The sequence below is a fragment of the Plasmodium sp. gorilla clade G2 genome, assembly GCF_900097015.1.
Source record: "Plasmodium sp. gorilla clade G2 genome assembly, chromosome: 14".
Lineage (NCBI taxonomy): Eukaryota > Apicomplexa > Aconoidasida > Haemosporida > Plasmodiidae > Plasmodium > Plasmodium adleri (nom. inval.).
The window spans coordinates 132,501-153,258 of NC_041706.1; the positions used below are offsets into that span (position 1 = coordinate 132,501).

The 20,758-nt window shown below is 17.0% G+C and overlaps 6 protein-coding genes across 6 annotated transcripts in view; 4 read left to right on the forward strand and 2 right to left on the reverse strand.

The window, feature by feature from the left end:
- The window catches only part of PADL01_1404400 (conserved Plasmodium protein, unknown function), a gene marked incomplete at both ends in the record, with an annotated part of 2,847 nt that extends 235 nt beyond the window's left edge, over positions 1-2,612 (reverse strand). Inside the window, one exon of the mRNA XM_028684312.1 lies at positions 1-2,612. This exon is cut by the window's left edge and continues 235 nt beyond it. Coding sequence (XP_028540403.1) covers positions 1-2,612 — 2,612 coding nt within the window.
- A 2,878-nt stretch (positions 2,613-5,490) lies between these two features.
- PADL01_1404500 (conserved Plasmodium protein, unknown function) lies at positions 5,491-6,384 on the forward strand (the record flags this gene model as incomplete). Its single annotated transcript, XM_028684313.1, has 1 exon — positions 5,491-6,384. One exon carries the CDS (start codon positions 5,491-5,493, stop codon positions 6,382-6,384), a length of 894 nt encoding a protein of 297 aa, XP_028540404.1.
- Positions 6,385-7,783: 1,399 nt separating this feature from the next.
- Positions 7,784-10,403, forward strand: PADL01_1404600 (conserved Plasmodium protein, unknown function; the record flags this gene model as incomplete). Its single annotated transcript, XM_028684315.1, has 5 exons — positions 7,784-7,925; positions 8,094-8,194; positions 8,334-9,730; positions 9,860-10,091; positions 10,230-10,403. The coding sequence occupies 5 exons, from the start codon at positions 7,784-7,786 to the stop codon at positions 10,401-10,403; spliced, it is 2,046 nt and encodes a 681-aa protein (XP_028540405.1).
- Positions 10,404-10,985: 582 nt separating this feature from the next.
- On the reverse strand, positions 10,986-15,101 carry PADL01_1404700 (GTPase-activating protein, putative; the record flags this gene model as incomplete). Its single annotated transcript, XM_028684316.1, has 7 exons — positions 10,986-11,011; positions 11,111-11,207; positions 11,367-11,471; positions 11,632-11,701; positions 11,786-11,958; positions 12,075-12,162; positions 12,253-15,101. The coding sequence occupies 7 exons, from the start codon at positions 15,099-15,101 to the stop codon at positions 10,986-10,988; spliced, it is 3,408 nt and encodes a 1,135-aa protein (XP_028540406.1).
- Positions 15,102-16,290: 1,189 nt separating this feature from the next.
- On the forward strand, positions 16,291-17,037 carry PADL01_1404800 (trafficking protein particle complex subunit 1, putative; the record flags this gene model as incomplete). The annotated part of the gene is made up of 3 exons (XM_028684317.1): positions 16,291-16,687; positions 16,758-16,870; positions 16,963-17,037. The coding sequence occupies 3 exons, from the start codon at positions 16,291-16,293 to the stop codon at positions 17,035-17,037; spliced, it is 585 nt and encodes a 194-aa protein (XP_028540407.1).
- A 237-nt stretch (positions 17,038-17,274) lies between these two features.
- On the forward strand, positions 17,275-20,418 carry PADL01_1404900 (conserved Plasmodium protein, unknown function; the record flags this gene model as incomplete). The annotated part of the gene is made up of 1 exon (XM_028684318.1): positions 17,275-20,418. One exon carries the CDS (start codon positions 17,275-17,277, stop codon positions 20,416-20,418), a length of 3,144 nt encoding a protein of 1,047 aa, XP_028540408.1.
- Positions 20,419-20,758: the final 340 nt, after the last annotated feature.

The following is a 20,758-nucleotide window of genomic DNA, read 5'->3' on the forward strand; positions in this document are numbered from 1 at the left end:
ATAAATCCTTCTAATCTTACTAATTCTTTATGAACAGTTTGTGTTTCTTCGAATATATGTTTTCTATAATCTATATGGTTTAATATTTCTTTACGCATGTTATCATATTTAGCTCTTAGATTTTTTCTATTCTCTTTGATAACACTAGAAACTCGATCTATAGTTCTATATATCTCTCCAAAATTTTTAAGTCGTTCTTCTGGTGTTTGTGCACAGCTTATTTTTTCGGTAGCAAATTCATATAATAAATTATAGTATGAAGATTTTATAAAATTCTGACCAATTAAATAATTAATTGATGAAGAAGTTCTTGTTGATGTAGACGATTCTAATGAATCAGAAAAAATATCTTTATTATTAATATTCTTTACTACATCTATTTGATCATTCTCTTTTGTAAGACCAAATTGTGGTGGAAATACAATAAATTTGTTGGAATCAAATTCTTTTATTAATTTATTATTTTGTTCAAAATAATCATAATTAACATAAACAAAATTTTTCCATGTTGCTCTCATTGTTTTCAATTCATTTATAAGCATATCTTCATATAATACATCACTTATATTTTCAAGAACATTATCAATTTCATTTTTTAAATTATTGGTTGCTATATTATATCTATCCATACTAATTTGTATCTTATTCATATTATCTCTATATGCATATCCTAATTTTTCTATATTATTTTTAAATAGTTTTAATGTAGTGCTATCATGATTTAATCTATAAAATTGATTTCTATATACAGCTAATTTTTCTTCTACATTATTAAATGAATTAGATAATTTACTTAAATTAAAACATATTTGTGGATTCAAATTTTTATTAGCTACATTTACATATTTTATTACATATGATATTGAACGAATTGAACCTAAAAGTCTATCAATACCTTCAGTTAATATTTTTTTTCCTTTAAAGTTTTCTAATGAGTTCCATGCATATATATAAGCTTCTTCATTTATATTATAATCTTTATTATATAAGAACAAATTTATTTCTTTATATAAATTTTCATATGTTATTAATAAGTTAAAATTCTCAGTAACATACATATCTTTTAATTTATCAATAATTTCTAAGGTAGCATTAATAGTTTCATTTATATCTTCTCTATCACCATATGTCATAAGATTTTGATCACGTATCCAATTAGTTTTTCTTTCTAATAACATTAATGTATTTTCAAAATCTTCTAAATTATTATTTATTATTTTATGTCCACCTAAATATTCATAATATTCATTCTTTATATTCATAAGATTAAAAACATTATTTTCATTTTTATTATTATAATTTAAAATATGTTGTTGTGGAATATTAACAACAATATCTAGACGATTTATTTCATTAGATACATTAATTAATTCGCTTTCCATGATATTTATATCTTTTTGAACATTATCTCTAGCACTTGATATTTTGTTTTTAAGACTAAATATTAAGATACATGTCATTTTTTCTAAATGATGTAAGAGAAAAGTAAAATTATTAATAAGTATAGAGTTTTCATCTACAAGTTCTTTACGATCTATATCCTTTCCATCCCTAATAATATTTATATTATTATTATTATTATTATTATAGAGGTTCATTATATTATTTTCAGTGGGGTTCTCTACCTGGGTTGAACAAAATAAATTAGGATCACGTATATATACATCTACATTAATATTACGTTTTAAATTATTAATACGTTCTTTATTCGCAGTAACATTTTCAAGGTCATTAATATTAGTATTTACATTATCTATTTCTTTAAATTTATTTACATCAACTACATTATTAAAAGAAGAGGTTGGTTTCACATCTGATGTGATTCTTAAGAAATCATTTACTCCTTCATTACATTTAAAATTATATACTTGTTTATCAAAATTTCTTTTAAATTCATCTAATGCGAAATTCATATTATACATCAAAGCAACTTTATTTCTTAATTTACATAATATTTCTTTTAAGATTTGTATTTTAGAATATAATTTATCCTTTACATCTGGAAAAAATATAACACTACTTCTTTTTGTTTTATCATTATTAGAAGAGTTTATATTATTTAATATATCTTTTATTTCAGTTATATTATTTGAAAAAGCTTTTTTCAAACTATCAATTTCTTCATATTCACTTAAAAATTTCTCTTCATAATATCTATAATTTATTACTACATCCAATTTATTATTATTAAATTTTTTTAAAAAATTATTTATATCTTCACTTTGTTTTTTAATATATAATGTCAAAAAGGAGTTCAAATCTTTTTTTAAAATATCTTCTTTACCATATATTATTTTATTATGATCTCTTAATAAGGTTTTCTCAAGAGCATTTATTATATTACTATTATTAAAAACGTCATAACTTATAAAACATTTTATTTGCTCTTTAGTTATATAATTTCTTATACTATTACATATATCTCTTCTACTTAATAAATCAATAAAAGCATTATCGAAATTTGAATCTCTCAATGTGTTTACATAAGCATCCCCCACATTTTCTAAACAATAAACTGGATATAATATCCTATTATTGTTTAAAAAAAATGCCCATGTTATAAAAACAAATAAACAGAATCGTTCAAAAAGGTTATTACATAAAATCTTCATTGGGACTTACATATATATATATATATATGTATGCATATATATAAATTAAATTAAAAAAAAAAAAAAAAGAAATTATTATAACCTATACATATATATTTTATATTCATTTATATGTATATTTTCTTTTTTTATTCTTTTATATATATGTGCGCCTGTCTATAGTATACTTATATAGGTACCATTATAAATAAATTAATAAATACATATCATATGAAAAAAAATAAAAAATAAAAACCTACAACAAAACAAAAATATATATGTATATTAAATATATATATATATTATATATATATATATATATATAAAATAATGAAAGATATTTCTTTTATGTTATATATATTTTAATTTTTTTTTTTTTTTTCTTATATAAACGATCCTATAATAGTTCTACTAAACAAGAAAAAAAAAAAAAAAAAAAAAAAAAACAATACTAACGGTAAATATTATGCATTATGTATTTTTTTAATAATGTAGTATTAAAAAAATACAAATTATTTAAACATATAAAATGTTATAATGCATACAACATATAAATACTATTAAAATCTAATTATGTCTATATAAAATCATAAAACCTATATATATATATATTATATATTTATTATATACATAAAAAAAAAACAAAAAGAACATATAATAAATTAAATGCCTTTTGTTATAAAATAAAAAGGTAGCTATTTTCTAAATTTAATTATAATTATTAAAAAAAACAAAGTAGATTATTTATCGGACCTAAAATAATATTATTATTATATATATTTTTTAATTATCTATATTTTTATAAAATATATAAAAATAAATATATATTATTAACAAAATAACAAAGAAATATATAAAAAAATAAATAATATATATTAAAATATTAAAATGCTAAAATAATTAAAAAATATATTAATTTTTCATAAAAAGAAAAAAAAAAAAAAAATGAAAAAGGAATATAAAAATATATATAGTAATAAATATGTAAATATATAAACAATAATATATATAATATATATATATTTTTATGTCATTCTTTTTTTTTTTTTTTTTTAAATTTATTATTATTATATATACAAATATATTTTCTTATTTTTATAATTTGAAATATAAATAAAAATAATATTATATAAAATTAGAAAAAAAAAAAAAAATTATTATGCTTCTATATATATGTATAATTTATCATATAATATAATATTCTTTTAAATATTTATATATATAAAAAAAAAAAAAAAAAGAATTGAGAAATAATTTTCAACATCATATGTACATTCTTTTTCTCCTATAAAAAATAATTGAAAAAGAGAAAAGTAACCTAATTAATTTTATTATTTTTTTTAAGAGAACAAATAAAATGAAGTAATAATAATTTATATTTAATGTATATATATAATAAAATATATTATGATATATATTGAAATTATCTTTGTTTTAATTGACTTCCTTTATTTTATTTATGAATTTATTATTATATATATATTATATATATGTATTATAATATATACAATGAATTAAACATGCTCTTCTTTTAAAGGGCACTTAATATATATGATACTATATATAATATTATTATAAAGTTTAATAATAATAATAATAATATATATATATATATATATATATATATATATCAAAACTTATATTATATTGAAATCACATCATAAAACTTTTATATATATTTATTATGTTATAAAAAAATAATAATTTTTTCTACCGAATTCTTTCTTTATTTTATATTTATTAACCATTAAAAAAATAGAATGATTGCATGCATCTATAGATGACAATATTATAAGAACATGCATTTCTTTTATCCTTAATTTATATACGAACATATTACATATATTATTATAAGTATTATAATATTATATATACATATATATTATATTTAAATTATTATTATAAATTCAGCGTTCTCTATATTTTATTATTATATATATATATATATATTATATATATACATTAATATATATATATCATAAATTCCTAATATTTATATTATATATATATATAAATATAATTATATATAAAGTTTTCTCAAAGAAAAAGCAAAAAAAAAAGAAACGAAAAATGAACCAAACATAAAAAGGAAAAAAAAAAAAAAAAAAAAAAAAAAAAAAAAAAAAAAAAAGTGTATTTTCAAGCTAGCATGTATTTATTTATATATATATATTATTATGTATATTTTTTTTTTTTTTTTTTTTTTTACATATTTATAAAAAATTATAAATATATAAAAATTTTTAAATTATATATAAAGTTAAATAAATTAATTAATAAATAATAAATATATTATATATTTATCACATTTATAATATCTTTTTATTATATAATTTTTTTTATTATTTTTTTTTTTCGCATAATTAATATATATATTTAAAATATATTATATATATATATATATATATAACATGTTCGTATTATTATATATATAATATATGTTATACTGATAAAATATTAATATATAATAAACAATATAAATAAGTCATATATATTTTTGTGAATTATAATTTACTTCAGACAGTTGAAATGTTTTTCTTTATGAAACACAATTATATATTTTTATATAAAGAATAATTTTTTTTTTTTTATAAGTATAAATTATAATAAATAAATAAACAAATAAACATATAAATATAATATATATATATATATATATATATATATATGTGCTTAAGTGTATTTCTTTCCAAATATATATTTTATATAATACTATAAGAGTAATAAATATAATTACACGCAAAATATATGAAACTACAAATTAAAAAATTTTTTTTTTTTTTAATAAAAATCAATTCAATTTAATATAATTCAAATCAACTTGATTCAATTCAATTTAATTTATTTTATATTTAATTTTTTTTTTTTTTTTTTTTTTTTTTTTTTTTTTTAATACAAAATGTTGAGTGTTAACAAAGTTACTGCCTTATTATTTTTTTATATATTACTCATAAAAGGTTATTATGGAAGGACCGAAAGTAAGAACATATTAAACACAGTAAAGAATGATGTAAAAAATGGGAATTATCAGAATATGATGAATTTTCCAGATATGGATAAAATAAAAGAATTAATAAATCAAAATAAAGTTGATGAAGCAAGAGAATTATTTAATGAAATGCAAAAACAATTTATGAAAGAAAAAATGGAAGCTAATAATAATATAAATAATAGAAAACCAGGAAAAAAAGTTATGGATAATAGTAGTTTATTTAGTAATTTAATTAATCCTAATGATCTTCAAGAAATGATTAAATTTTATATGTACTTACAAAATATATTAAATTCAAAAAATGAAACTTCTGAAAAAAAAATGGTTAAATCTTTCTTAAGAAAAACTATCCAAAAAATGAAAGATAATGAAAATAGTGAAGAAAAAAAATCTATTGATGATATTATCAAAGATACAGAAGGACATAATGAAATGCTAGAAAAATTAGCAAGTCTTATGAAAATTAATAAAGAAAAATTAAAAGATGAACAAGTCAAAAATAAATTAAATCAAATATTAATAGGTATGCTCAAATTTATAGATTATACTAATAATAGTGATATAACCAACTCATTAATGGATGAAATTAAAATTGAACAAGTACAAGCAGAAGATGGAACAATCAAACCAAAAGTTCAAGTCAATATAAGTAATAGTAAAGCACATTTAGATATGTTACAAAAAGCTACCAATTTTATGGGTATTAATATAGATCAAGAAGAATTAAAAAAATTAACCGTTAATAATAAATGGTATGAAAGCTTCTTAAATAATATACTTAACAGTTCAGACGAACTCTAAATAAAAAATACAAAAAAAAAAAAAAATAAACAAAATTATATCTATACACATATATATTTTTTATATGTATGTAATTCAAATTAAATTACATTTTATAATGAACACAATTTCAAATATTATAATATTAATACCCTTTATTAATTAAAATATCATTTTTTCATATTAATAAATAATATATATATATATATTGGATAACATTATAATCTTTTATATGTACATATATATGTATATCATTATATTGAAATAAAGTGTATACAATCAATCCATTTTAACATTATAATAATTTCATAATAAAATGGATAGTACATATATACGAATATATATATGTTTAATAGTTTTTAATTTTTTATTTATATATATATTAGTGTACATTAGTTTTTTTTTTTTAAGGTTTTATTTTCTCATATGTATATGTAATATACATATTATTTATATTTGAATTTTATATTGAAAATAATATGTTTCTTAATTTACCGCGATATGTAAATATATATATATATATATATATATATATATATATATATGTAAGAGAAATATATTATCAATTTTCTTTTTAGTTACTACATTTTATAAAAAGTAGTGTTCAAATATATTTATACCATATTATAATTATTATTATTATTTTTTTTTTAAGTAAATTATAAGACTATAATGCATATTATAACATATATGGGATATTTATATATTATATATATATAATACATATATAAATGAATATATATATAATATATATTTATATATATATATATATATTTTTTTTTTTTTTTTTCATTACATTTGTGTTGATTTTAGTTTTTCATTACTGTTATTTTGGTTTTACAACAATTTTGATCTTCTTATAATTTCTAACTTTAAAAAGAAAAAAAACAAAAAAAAAAATTATACGATTAAATAAAATGTAATATGTATATGAATATAAAAAAATTATTGATTCTCTTCTGGCAATTAAAAATATATATATATATATATATATGTAATAGTTACCTACATCGTAATACCTTGAAAAGATTAAATATATTATTATTATAATATAAATCACACGTAAAATTGACGTAATAATAAAAATATTACATTATATGTATATTTATTTATACGTTTATTTTTATTTGCGTAATATATTTTAAAATAAAACAAATGTGGTATAGTCTCTCATAAAAATTCATTTGTTTGTTATATTTTAATAAAATAAGTACATATTTCAAAATGATATTCATAAAAATTCACGCTTTATTTATATCTTCCCAAAAAAATAAAAATAAATAATAAATAAATAAATATATATATATATATATATATATATATATATATATATATATATATATATATATATATATGTATATATATATATACATATACTTTTTATGTATTTACTACAATATTATATATTTATTATAAAACAATGGATGACGATAAAATCAAAAGCATTTATTTTAGTTTAAAGAACAAAAGTAAAAAAGAATGGGCAGAGTTAATGGAACAGTTGACAAAAGATCAAAAACGTAAATTGATCTTTTACATCAGAAAGAAGAACAAACATTCTTGTAAGTTGAAAAAGCATATATATATATTAAAAAAAGAACCATGTGCTTATTAATACATAATAAATATATATAAATAAATAAATATATATATATATATATATATTTAACTTGATTCATTTTAAAGTATTAATCTCCTTTAAAATATATATATTTCTTATCCCTTTGTAGTACATAAAATAAAAAATATTAAAACTGAGAAAAGTAATGAAAAAAGTAAGACAAAAAGTAATAGACCATACTATGATCACATCCTAATTGATTACACCAATGTAAGATATTTTTAAAAATACAATCAGTAAATTTAAATATATATATATATATATAACATTAATATATTTAGTGAATGGCTAGTTATTTGTTATTATATATATATATATATTTTTTTTTTTTTTCTCCTGACCAATTCAGGTAAATTATGATTTAAATTTAAAAAATTATATAGCTAGAATTTTGCGTCTTTACAAATTAGAAGATAATTTTGAATTTATTAAGGCGTTACATTTATATATGAATATTTTATGTTATATTATATTCAAGAAATTTTCCTACGAATATAAGAATGAACAGAAAAATAAAAATCTTTTGTTATTTTTAAAAAAGTTATTTCCTTTCGAATTTCATAATTTTGAGAAAAAATACAATATGAGATGGGGAAATGATGCATCACCTTTATCAGAAAATGTAGAAAATAAAAATATACCAAATGTAGAAGAAATAAATTCTATGGATGAAGTAGAAGGAAATATAAATGAAAGAAAAGAACAATCAATTAATTTTAATAATATATGTAATGTACAAAATGAAATATTTGTAGAAAATAAAAATGATCATAATAATACATCGAATATATATGGAGAACAAAATTGTTCGTATGATAAAAATGATTCTATATCCGAAAAGAATAAAACAAAAATTAACGAATTAGATCATAAAATCGATTGTGATAATAATGATGTTTATATAAAAATGGAAAAAGATAATGATGATTCATTTAATAGCGAACTGGATAATATAACAATTTTATCAGACTTAAATAAATATGTAAAAAAAGAATTACACAAAGAATTTTTTAAAAATAAAGATATAAAAACAATTATGCAAAATTTATTTGATAACAAAAGATATGGATATAGAATCAGATTTAGAAGTATTATATCCAAAAGCTTAAATGAAATTGAATATAAAAAATATTGTGATCAACGAGAAAAATTATTTAAATATAAAAGAAAAAATTTTCTTAGATGGATAGGTCAGTTTACAAGTATAGAATCTATTGATATGTATATAATCAATTTTTTTATATTTTTATTTTTGGATAGACTATATTTAATACTTGAAACATATCTAAGATTAAACTATGTATATTCGAATACTAAAACGACTCAGGAATATGTTATAGATAACATTAAACAATTTCACAATTTTGATTTCATTCTAAATAAATTAACATCTAGCCATCCACATAACATATCATCAACAAATAAAACGAATAATGTTATATGTGAAAGTGACAAATTGGATAATAATACAGGCACGTTAGATTCATTATTACACAATTTTGATAATATTTATAAAAACCTTACAAAGTCAAATATAAATAATTTCTATTTGTCTTTAGATTTAATATATAATACGGATGTATATTATTTTAAAATAACAAATAAAATAACCTTTGAGAAATTAGTAAAAATTGATATATCTTCATATATTAACGAAACAAATGTTTATAAAATTATTCAATTAGATAAAGATAAAAATACAGACCCTTGGAAAACATTAACTAATTTTGCACTGCTACAAAATAGGTAAATTAAAAATGTTATGAAAAAATAAATGTCAACATATTTGTTGTATATGCGAATGGTTTTTAATATATATATATATATATATATATATATATATTTTTATTTATTTATTTATTTTCTCCTTAATAGAAAATTAAATTTGCCAAAATTTGATTGTTTCTCCATCTTTTTAATTGTACGATTTAAATATTATTTGGAAGAATTTAAAGAAAATTCAAACATTGATTATATATATAAAATTGTTAAAGAGGAATATGATAAGGTAGAAGAATATTTAAAAAGAGATCATTTTGATGAAGAGGATTTTGAATATAAACATCTGGTACCTATTTATCTTGACTTAAAAAAAGAACTTAAAAAGGTACACGTCATTTTTTTTTTTTTTTTTAATTTGATAAAATAGAAAAAAAGTTATACCAAAGAAATAAGCAAAAGCACACATATATATATATATTTATAATTATGTATGCATTTTATTTTTTTTTTTTTGTCTTTATAGGTTAATGAATATATAAAGTTTTATGGCAATTTAATATCATTTGTAAATTTCATTCAAAAATATGCTAACCCTTCTACGAATATGGTAAAAACGGAACAAAATGAGGAGCAGGAAATGTTTGATTTGTCATTCTTTTTGAGTTCCCATTTGAATGACAATGTAAAAAAAGAATAACTTGGCATGTTCGTATTGCATATATATATATATAATATATAATATATATATATAATATATATATATGTATGTATTTTATTTTTTTGTGACAATTCATTTATATATTGTACATATAATTGTATATATATATATTTCCCCATTTTTAATTTCAAAATAAAGCTATTTTATTATATATTTTTACCTCTTTTTTTTTTTTTTATGTAAAATTTCAGTAACCTTTTGTTTTCTTCATCTTTTATTTATTAAGAAAAAAGAATTTTTTACATTTGTAATTTTTTAAAAAACAAAAATTTTTAAAAAGAACAATTTATTCATTTTTGTTTTTTTTTTTTAAAACAACATAAAAAATATATATATTATATATATATATATATATAAAATTAATAGTATTATATATGTATGTCTTATATTTTTATTTTATATCAATGAATTAAAAATAATAATTAAAATGAATAGGAGAAATATGAATAAATTACATAAAACAAAAAATAAATTATAAATACAAGAAAATTTTTTTTTTTTTATTAATTTTTATTTTTTTTTAGAAAATTTTATAAGTTTTCTATCTTCACAGATAGGAGTTTATTTTTCTATGCTGCAATCATCATCTATAAAAAAAAAAAAAAAAAAAAAGGAAATTTTATAATCATTTTGTACTATGAAAAAAATAGAAAAATGTGTATTATATTTTTTTTTTTCTTATATACCTTTACTATTCATTTTGTTAAAATATTTATCTTTATAATACAAGATTTTCCTTTTTTTTATTTTAATTTTTTTTAACAAATTCCAAAACTTTTCCTCCTACAGAAAAAATAAAAAAAAAAATATAAAAAAAATGGACAAAATAGACAGAATAGACAGAATAGACAAAATAGACAAAATAAACAAAAGAGATAATTATATTACACATTATTAACTAGTTGATAATATTTCATTTTATAAATATTATTTTGTATGTACCTTAATATACGAATTAAAAGCAAAGGAAGATAAATCTTTTATAATAATATCAACATTATCAGTTGGATGATATTTATTAAAATAGGTGAATATGCAAATAATGACCTACGATTGTTAAAAAAAAAAAAAAAAAAAAAATAAGTCAAAATGGTTGTATCAAAAAAAAAATATGTCATAAATATGATAAGTAGGTATGCTTATATAATATATATATTATATATATATTATATATATGTTTTATATTTTTTTTTTTTCTTTTTGTTACCTCGTATATTATTTTTTCATTAAATGTATATATGTCAAACAATCTTATATAAATGTTAAAAGGTAAACACCTAAAATATCAAAAAAAAAAAAAAAAAAAAATATATATACATATATATATACATTTATACATATTCATATATGTATATACTTACGTTAAAAAGATTGTATATATCCACTGAATAAATATATTATCTATATTATAATGTTTGATAATTTCTTTGTATACTTCTATATTTCTTTTCGTAAGAATCTGTTTAATTGTATAAATGTAAATTTTTATTTCTTCTTTATTAAAACTATATAAATTATAAATATCTTTCCTCTCCTATAAATATAAAAGGAAAAATAAAAAAATAAAAATGAAAAATATATGTAATATGAAAAAAAAAATATTAATGCATATACATATTTGTGAAGGAAAACAAGTGATAATATATTTACCATAAAATTTGCAAAATGGACAAATGCCTTTTCTAAGTTAGTATATAATAAAAATACGAGGGCGATATATGACATGCCTTGAACATAACTAGAAAAAATAAATAGATAAATATATATATATATATATATATATATGTATTTTTTTTTTTTTTTTTTTTAATTGTTTGCTTTGACTTACCCTAATTCTGGTTTAAAAAGGACATACATTTGCAAGAGTGTATTTAATTTTTTTTTCATATCCGATAAATTAACAGATGATAAAACATTATCAGTTTGAATATTATATTTTGCAAAATATTCTTTGTTTTTTGTTATTATATACATAGTTCTATCTAAATCTATTAATATTTGATAGAAGAATTTTTGTACTGAAAATTTCTGAAGTAAGTTTATATTAGCATTAGAATTAGGAATATTATTCATTTTTTCATCACTCAAATGGTCATCTTTTTTATTATCAAAATGGTTATCATTTTTACTATCAAAAGGGTCATCTTTTTTATTATCAAAATGGTCATCTTTTTTATTATCAAAAGGGTCATCTTTTTTATTATCAAAAAGGTCATTTTTTTTATTATCAAAAGGGTCATTTTTTTTATTATCAAATGGGTCATTTTTTTTATTATCAAAAAGGTCATTTTTTTTATTATCAAACATATTTTTGGGTTCAGAAAAAATATTATCATTTTGTTCATAATATTTATCATGTTCATTAATATGAAATTTATTACTATCAAATGATATATTATCATCATTTGGTTTTTGTGTATTATCTTGATCATTTTCATTTGTTTCTTCTTTTATATTTAAACTATTATTTCTTAATACAATTAAGGATTTAAAATATCTAGAAACATGATTATGATATTGTCTATTATTAGTATATACATATGCTTGTATAAAATTGGTATTTTTTATTAATATTTGAACAAAATATTCAGTAAGATTTAATTTATTTTTAATACACATTTCCCAAAAATATCCTTTTATAGAATTAGGCATATAATTTGTTATCATTCTATTAATTAATAAATTCTTTTTTTTATCATTATTTACTAATGGTAATATTTCTTCATACCAAAATGTTAAACATGTAATTTCTTGTATTGTCATCGAATTATTACATGATTCATCTTCTACTTCAATATTATATAACATAGATTGTTCAAATTCATATTTCCTTGAATAATTATTTTCTTCTTTTTCATCATTAAAAAAATAAACATCATCATTATTTTCAACATTAATAATATTACTATTGTTATTATTATTACTATTATTGTTCCTATTATTTTTCATATTATTGTTCATATTATTGTTCATATTATTGTTCCTATTATTGTTCATATTATTATTATTATTATCTGCGTATAGTGAATCCATATCCCTATCAGTCAATTCTGAAAAATCATTATTATCTATAGATGGTAATTTTATATATTTGTTATTTTTATTTTCCTCTTTTTCATATATTATATCCATATCATATTCAAACATATCTTCATCATCATTATATATTTTTTCACATTCTAAATAAGAACCTTTCTTATCAAAATGTTCTTCAGAAACATTATGAATTTCTTCTTCTAGTTCTCTTTTTCCTTCATGATAATTTTTATTCACATCGAAATATGTTTGCTTCTTTCTATCAACCACATATCCTATATCGTCATCATCTTCCTCTTCTTCATATTCTTCTTTAAATGGTGTTTTGTATTCCTTACTTTTCTTTTTCTTTTTATTAAAGAAATTTAAGAAATAATTATGATTCATCAATTTTTTATTACTCATTTTATTTTTTTCATTTAAATGATCTAGAAAAACTTCTTCTTTACTTTTGATTAAAATTTTTTGCATTTCAATAATCTTTTTTAAATTCTTAATCTCATTCTGTAAATTCTTATTTACATGTAATAACTCTACATATAATTCATGGTAAATAATATTATGACTGTATTCATATCCAGGTGCCTCTTCAACCTTATTTATTACATGTTCTTTATTTTTTTTCCCATTTTCTTCTTTATTCGAAATAAAGTTGTTTTTTTCTTCTTTATTCGAAATAAAGTTTTTTTTTTCATCTTTATTTGAAATAAAGTTGTTTTTTTCTTCTTTATTTGAAATAATGTTTTTTCTTTCATCTTTATTTGAAATAAAGTTGTTTTTTTCTTCCTTCTTTTCATCTTTTATATCTACTATAACCTTATCCATTTTAATATGCTCATCTGTTGGAATACATTCCTTTTTATAGGGGTTCTCATTATTTTCATAATAGATATTATTATCATCGTTCTTTACATTTTTATTAATATGCCCATTATTAATTATATGATTTTTTTCATACCTCAAATATTCATTATTTATATTATTATTATCATTTATATCCCATTCATAATTATTATCATATATAATATTCATATCCTTCCTTCCTGTTTCATTTGTATTAACAAAATCTTTCTTATGACTATCACTTTTATATTTTATATTATCATTTGTAGATATACTCTTCTTTATATCAAATATATTATTTCTTTTATTTTCATCATCAAAATTAATTTCTTCATTATTCATTCTAAGATCATTATTTTTTATCTTCTCCATTTCTACATCTATTTTATGTGTATTCGAAATATTCACTTGTTTATCTATAACATAATAATCCTTTTCTTCTCTCATATTATCTCTTTTTTCTTTGTCTTTTAAACTATCATTTTCTTTTCTATCATGTTTTTTATCAATATTTTTAAAAATATTACTTGAAGAACTTCTACTTGTTCCTTTCTCTAGAATATTAGGATCATTTAAATTATTTTTTGCTTTCCCTTCATTATTTGATATATATATTTTTTTCTCATCTCCACTTATAATTCTTTCATTATTTTTTATTATGTCATCATTTTCTTCCTCATCATATTCATAATTACAACTCCTTCTTTTATCTAAATTTATATTTTTTTTTTCTGCATTATTAATTATAACATCTTTTCTATTATCTAATGTTATATCATCATTTGATGAATAAACCATCGTTTCAAAAAAATAAAATAATAAAAATATAAATTACAAAAAATGAATATATACATATATATATATATATATTATATAAAAGAAAAAAATAAAACAACAAAAAAAAAAAATAAATAAATAAAAAAAAAAAAATGAAGTAAATATATGAAAAATAAAAAAACAAAAAATGAAGTAAATATAAGAAAAAGAAAAACAAAAAATGAAATAAATAAAAGAAAAAAAAAAAACAAAAAATGAAATAAATAAAAGAAAATATATAGATGAAAAAAAATCAAGAAAGAAATGAAGAAATAAATCAAGAAAAAAAAAAAATAATAATAAAGGTAAAAAAAAAAATAAAATAAAAAGAATTACATCATTTCTATTTGATAAAATTTGACGCACATTTTATAATAGTAATTAAAAAGATTCTATAAGAAATTTATTAAAATATGTTTATAAAAAAATATATGATGAATATATTTATATATATTTAAATAACATGAATGTGTATAAAATATATATATATTATTATAAAAAATCTATAGAATTTGTGTATACATATATTTTATATGTTCGAATTTTTTATAATAATATTTTTATATTTCAATAAAAGTTTTATAGCAAATTATATATTATATATATATATATATAATATATATATATGTATCATATAAATAATAAGACTTTATATACATATATTATAATATATATATATAATATATATATGTATATATTATACATCAAATAAAATAATATTACAAATTCTTTCATTTCAGTAGATATAAAAGAAAAAAATATTTAAAAATAAGAGAGAAAAAAAAAAAAAAAAAATAAAGATAAAATAAAATAAAATAAAAAATGAAAAAATAATTAAAAAAATAAAATAAACAAAAAAAAAAAAAAAATAGTATATAAAATGAATACTTGTTAACAATTAAATTGCATACAAATATATATAAGCCAGTATTCATTTTTATTTTTTATTTTGTTAATTTTTAATTTTTTTTTTTTTTTTTATGAATCAATTTTAAGTTTAATATAAAAATGTTATAATATGAAAATATGTATTTTTAAATAAATAAATAAATACATACATATATATATATATATAATTCATCAGTTATATTATCAGATATTTTTTATGTGTTCCCATTTACATACCTTGGTATGATATTTTTATGATTCCTATAATTTTGAATAATTACAAATGATATTATCAAATGAAAAAATTCCCCAATTAACTGATAAGTGGGGTGATATGTATTATTACTTTTATATATTTTATAAAAATCAGTGTATATATAGTATTGATTTAAAAAATAATAATAATCAGGAAAGAAAAAAAAAATCAAATAAAAACGAGACAGAAAAATTACTACTAGGTTCAATTTATGCTATCAATTATTTATGTTCTAATATACAACCAAATAAAAAATTGAAAAATCTATATAAATCTATATCAAATTCAAATCCTAAACTTATTAATACTAGTGCAAATATTCAAAGCCAAAATAATATAAACCCACAGGAAAATATACACGTTGGAAATTTTAATTGTTTTAATACTCCATTTTATAAATTACACTACGTAGAAACATTAACAGGTATAAAATAATATAAATAAATAAATATATATATATATGTATATATGTATATATATTTTTCACTTTTTAGCTTATAAATTTGTTTTAATTACACATAAAAATATTCCAAATTTATCAAATTTTCTTAAAGACATTTATAAAACTTTATTTATCGATCTTATCATTTTAAATCCAGTTTATAAGGTATACTTCGCTTTCCAAATATTTTTTCCCTTCATATATATATATAATATAGATAGAATATATATTTTTATATATGTATCTTCTTTTTATAGATAGGAGATGAAATAAAAGATAAAATGTTTGATGAGAAAATATTAGAAAAAATCAAAAGATTATACGTCGGGTGAGATTACGGTGTATAATATAATTTTTTTTATACATATTTTAATATATGTCTATATTTTCCTTTTTTTAACTATATATAAATAAATATACATATATATGTATATACATATATATATATATATATATATATTTTTATTTTATTTTCAATCCAATACAAACTAAGAGTTATATAATTAATAAGTAAATATATACATGTAGCACTTATTTATATATTCACATATAATATATGTTATCTCATAATGGCTATAGATGCTGAAAGTTTTTATGGAAAAAGAAAAAAGTGCAGAAGCACCTTTGAAGAAAATATTGAGAAATATAAATTGTTAAGAAAAGTTAAGACAACACATGATGATGGATGTGATAGAAAAAATATAAAGAAAAGATATTTTTATAAACAACATGATGTTCTTTCATATTATGATGATTTGATCAATGATAAAATTATAAATGGATATACAGATATAATTATATACACAGAAGAAATGGAAAATGGAAAAAGATGTTTCATTTTAGAATCATTTTTTTCCTTCTTAAAATATTATTGTTTTTATGCTATGTCATTAAATGAAATATATTTTATTAACAATGAAAATATAAATAAAGAAAAAATAATAATAAATGAGCAAATACAACATGATATGGACAATACAAATTCAATTAAAGAAAATCCTGATATGCATTTATATGAGCTTATTGTAAGTAATGAAAAACGATGGTTATATTTCGATATAGAATATGATATAATAAATAATTATGAAAATAAAGAATCTATATTGTTTATTTTTATTATCGAGTTTTGTTTATATATATATTCTAATTTTAATATAAAAATATGTTTAAATGATATTTTAATTTTAGATAGTTCAACAAGTAAAAAGGTTTCTTTTCATATAATCATAAAAAATATACACACACTTAATAATGATTATTATGAATATTTAATAGATTATTGTAATTTTTATATATCAAAAAATGAAAGGGAAAAAAAATCAGAAAACTCATTTTATCATAAATATAAAAAGAAACAATACAAAAGAAATCATAATAAACAAAATGAAGAAAATAAACCATATGAAAAAAATTATTTACTTTTTGATGATGAAAATTGTATAAAAAACTTTGTTGATTTATTTCTATATCATATATCTGATCAAATAAAATACTGTGAAAATTCTTTTCTTGTTAATAATACAACGGTTTATATAGAATATGAAGAATTAGTAGAATTGAATAATAATATAAATTTTGTGCGAACAAATGAAATATATAATAATAATAAGGAAAGAGAAAAATGTTATGAAGAAAAAGAAAATAATCATAATTGTGATGAAAATGATAATTGTGGTGATAATGATAATTGTGATGCAAATGATAATTGTGGTGAAAATGATAATTGTGATGAATATGATAATTGTCATAAAATTTATAATTGTGATAAAACTAATAATTGTCATAAAATTTATAATTGTGATAAAACTAATAGTTGTGATGATGATTTACAAAAAATTATAAACGATTTTAGTGAAGTCACAGACATTCATCATATCAACAACAATTTTATGTTAATGCCTTTTAATAAAAATATGAATGTAAATAATTGTGAACAAAAAAAAACAATAGAATATTTTGATTTGTATAAGAAATCACTTGATGATATTATTACACATTATATAAATTATTTGCAGAAATTAAAAGAAGGGGAAAAAACATATTGTAATTATATTGTACTTTTATATCAAATTAAAAGAGAAGATAGTACTGATCAGAATTTGGTTAATGATATGAATATTTTTAAAATAAAAAAAAAAAATCTTCTTAATAATAATGATCATATATTAAATGATTATGATAATACAAATAATAATTATGAAGAAACTAATTCATTACTTATAAATGAGAATAAAAATAATATAATTGAAAATGATAAATATATGGAAGAGCTTATATTACTTTTTGAAAATACACCTTATAATTATCAACACATTGAAAATAAAAAAAAAATTAATAAAAAAATTCAGACTTTAAAATGTATTATTGATAGTTCAGTCTATAGTAAAAATCGAAACTTTCGATTAATTTTTTCAAGTAAGAAAAACAAAAAAAATAAATTATTATTAAGTAAAAAAAATGTGAAGAAATATCAAAAAACAGATATTAATGATATTATACTCAAAAGTTTAGTTACCTTTTATTTTAAAAGTGATATAAATTATAAGATAAATGAAAGTAACATTTGTAATCAAAATTTGTTAAATAATACCATGAATTGTTATATTAATAATTTATATGAAAATAAAACAATCAATAGTGATATTATTGATATGAAAGACATAAATGATATAAATAATAATATAAATAATAATATACATAATAATAATAATAATAATAATAATGTACGTGATACCAATATTAATATACTTTATATTAATAATGATAATATAAAAAATGATCATTCTAAATTCAATAATATCAATTCTTCAAATAATTCATGTAAATTATTAAAACATAAAAATATATTCATGCCTAAAAATAATACCTTTCATAAAAATGCAATACACAATCAAGAACATTTTCATAATATTTTAAAAATACTCTTTTTCTGGAATTTCGAGTTATATAAAAACTTTAAAAAAAATAAAATATATCTCAATTCTTTTCAAAATGAAATTAAAAAAGATTATTTTTATAAAATCGTCTTAATATATAATAAGATTGCATTTCAAAATTATTTAAAGGAGGATAATCCTAATATGAAAAATTATAATGAAGCGAATAAACATATTTTTGAAGAGAACTTATCTTTAGAAAATTCAAAGAAAATATGTCAACTTTCAAATATTTCTGAAAAGCAAAATGAAAACATAGATAAAAATAACGAACAAAATCAAAATGAAAATCAAAACATAAAAGACAAGAATGATAAAAATGAATTAACAAATAATACAAATTACGATTTCAAAATAGAAGACAAAAATTATATTAATATAAATAATAATATACATTTAAAAGGTTCAAATAAAGATAATATTATATGTACAAAAAAAAAAAACATATATGAATATGATCTTGAGAGTTACAATAATTTATTTCTAAAAAATGAAAATTTCTATATAGATCTTTTAAATGAATATAAAAATGTTTTTTCTAAAGAAATTCGTCAAGATGATTTATCTCTTTTAATCAAATATTTCGTACATTCATTTACATCAAATGATGAAGAATATATTATTAGTTTGAAAGATAATAAATTCTGTAAAAATAAAAATAGATCACATAAATCAAATCATATATATATTATTTATAATTATAAGAAAAAGCTTTTTGTTCAAAAATGTTTTGATCATGAGTGTGCTCACTATATATCGCAAATATATTATTTATGAAAACGTCAACTCATTATCTCTAAGGCTACACATTAAAAAAAAAAATAAATAAAATAACAAATAAATAAATATACATATATATATATATATATATATATATATATATATATATGTGTTAGTGTGTGTGTTCTTGTTTATTTTATTTTATTTTTTAATTTTTATGTTTTAGTGTTATATGCACATATTAACAATATGACAAATTAAAAAGTATTGAAAATTTTTATAAATATATATAATTATAGGTCATATATTAAAAATTTCAAAAAAAAAATACTATTCAAAATTATTAATCTACCATTTTACAGAACAAAAAAAAAAAAAAAAAAATTTCAAATTAAAA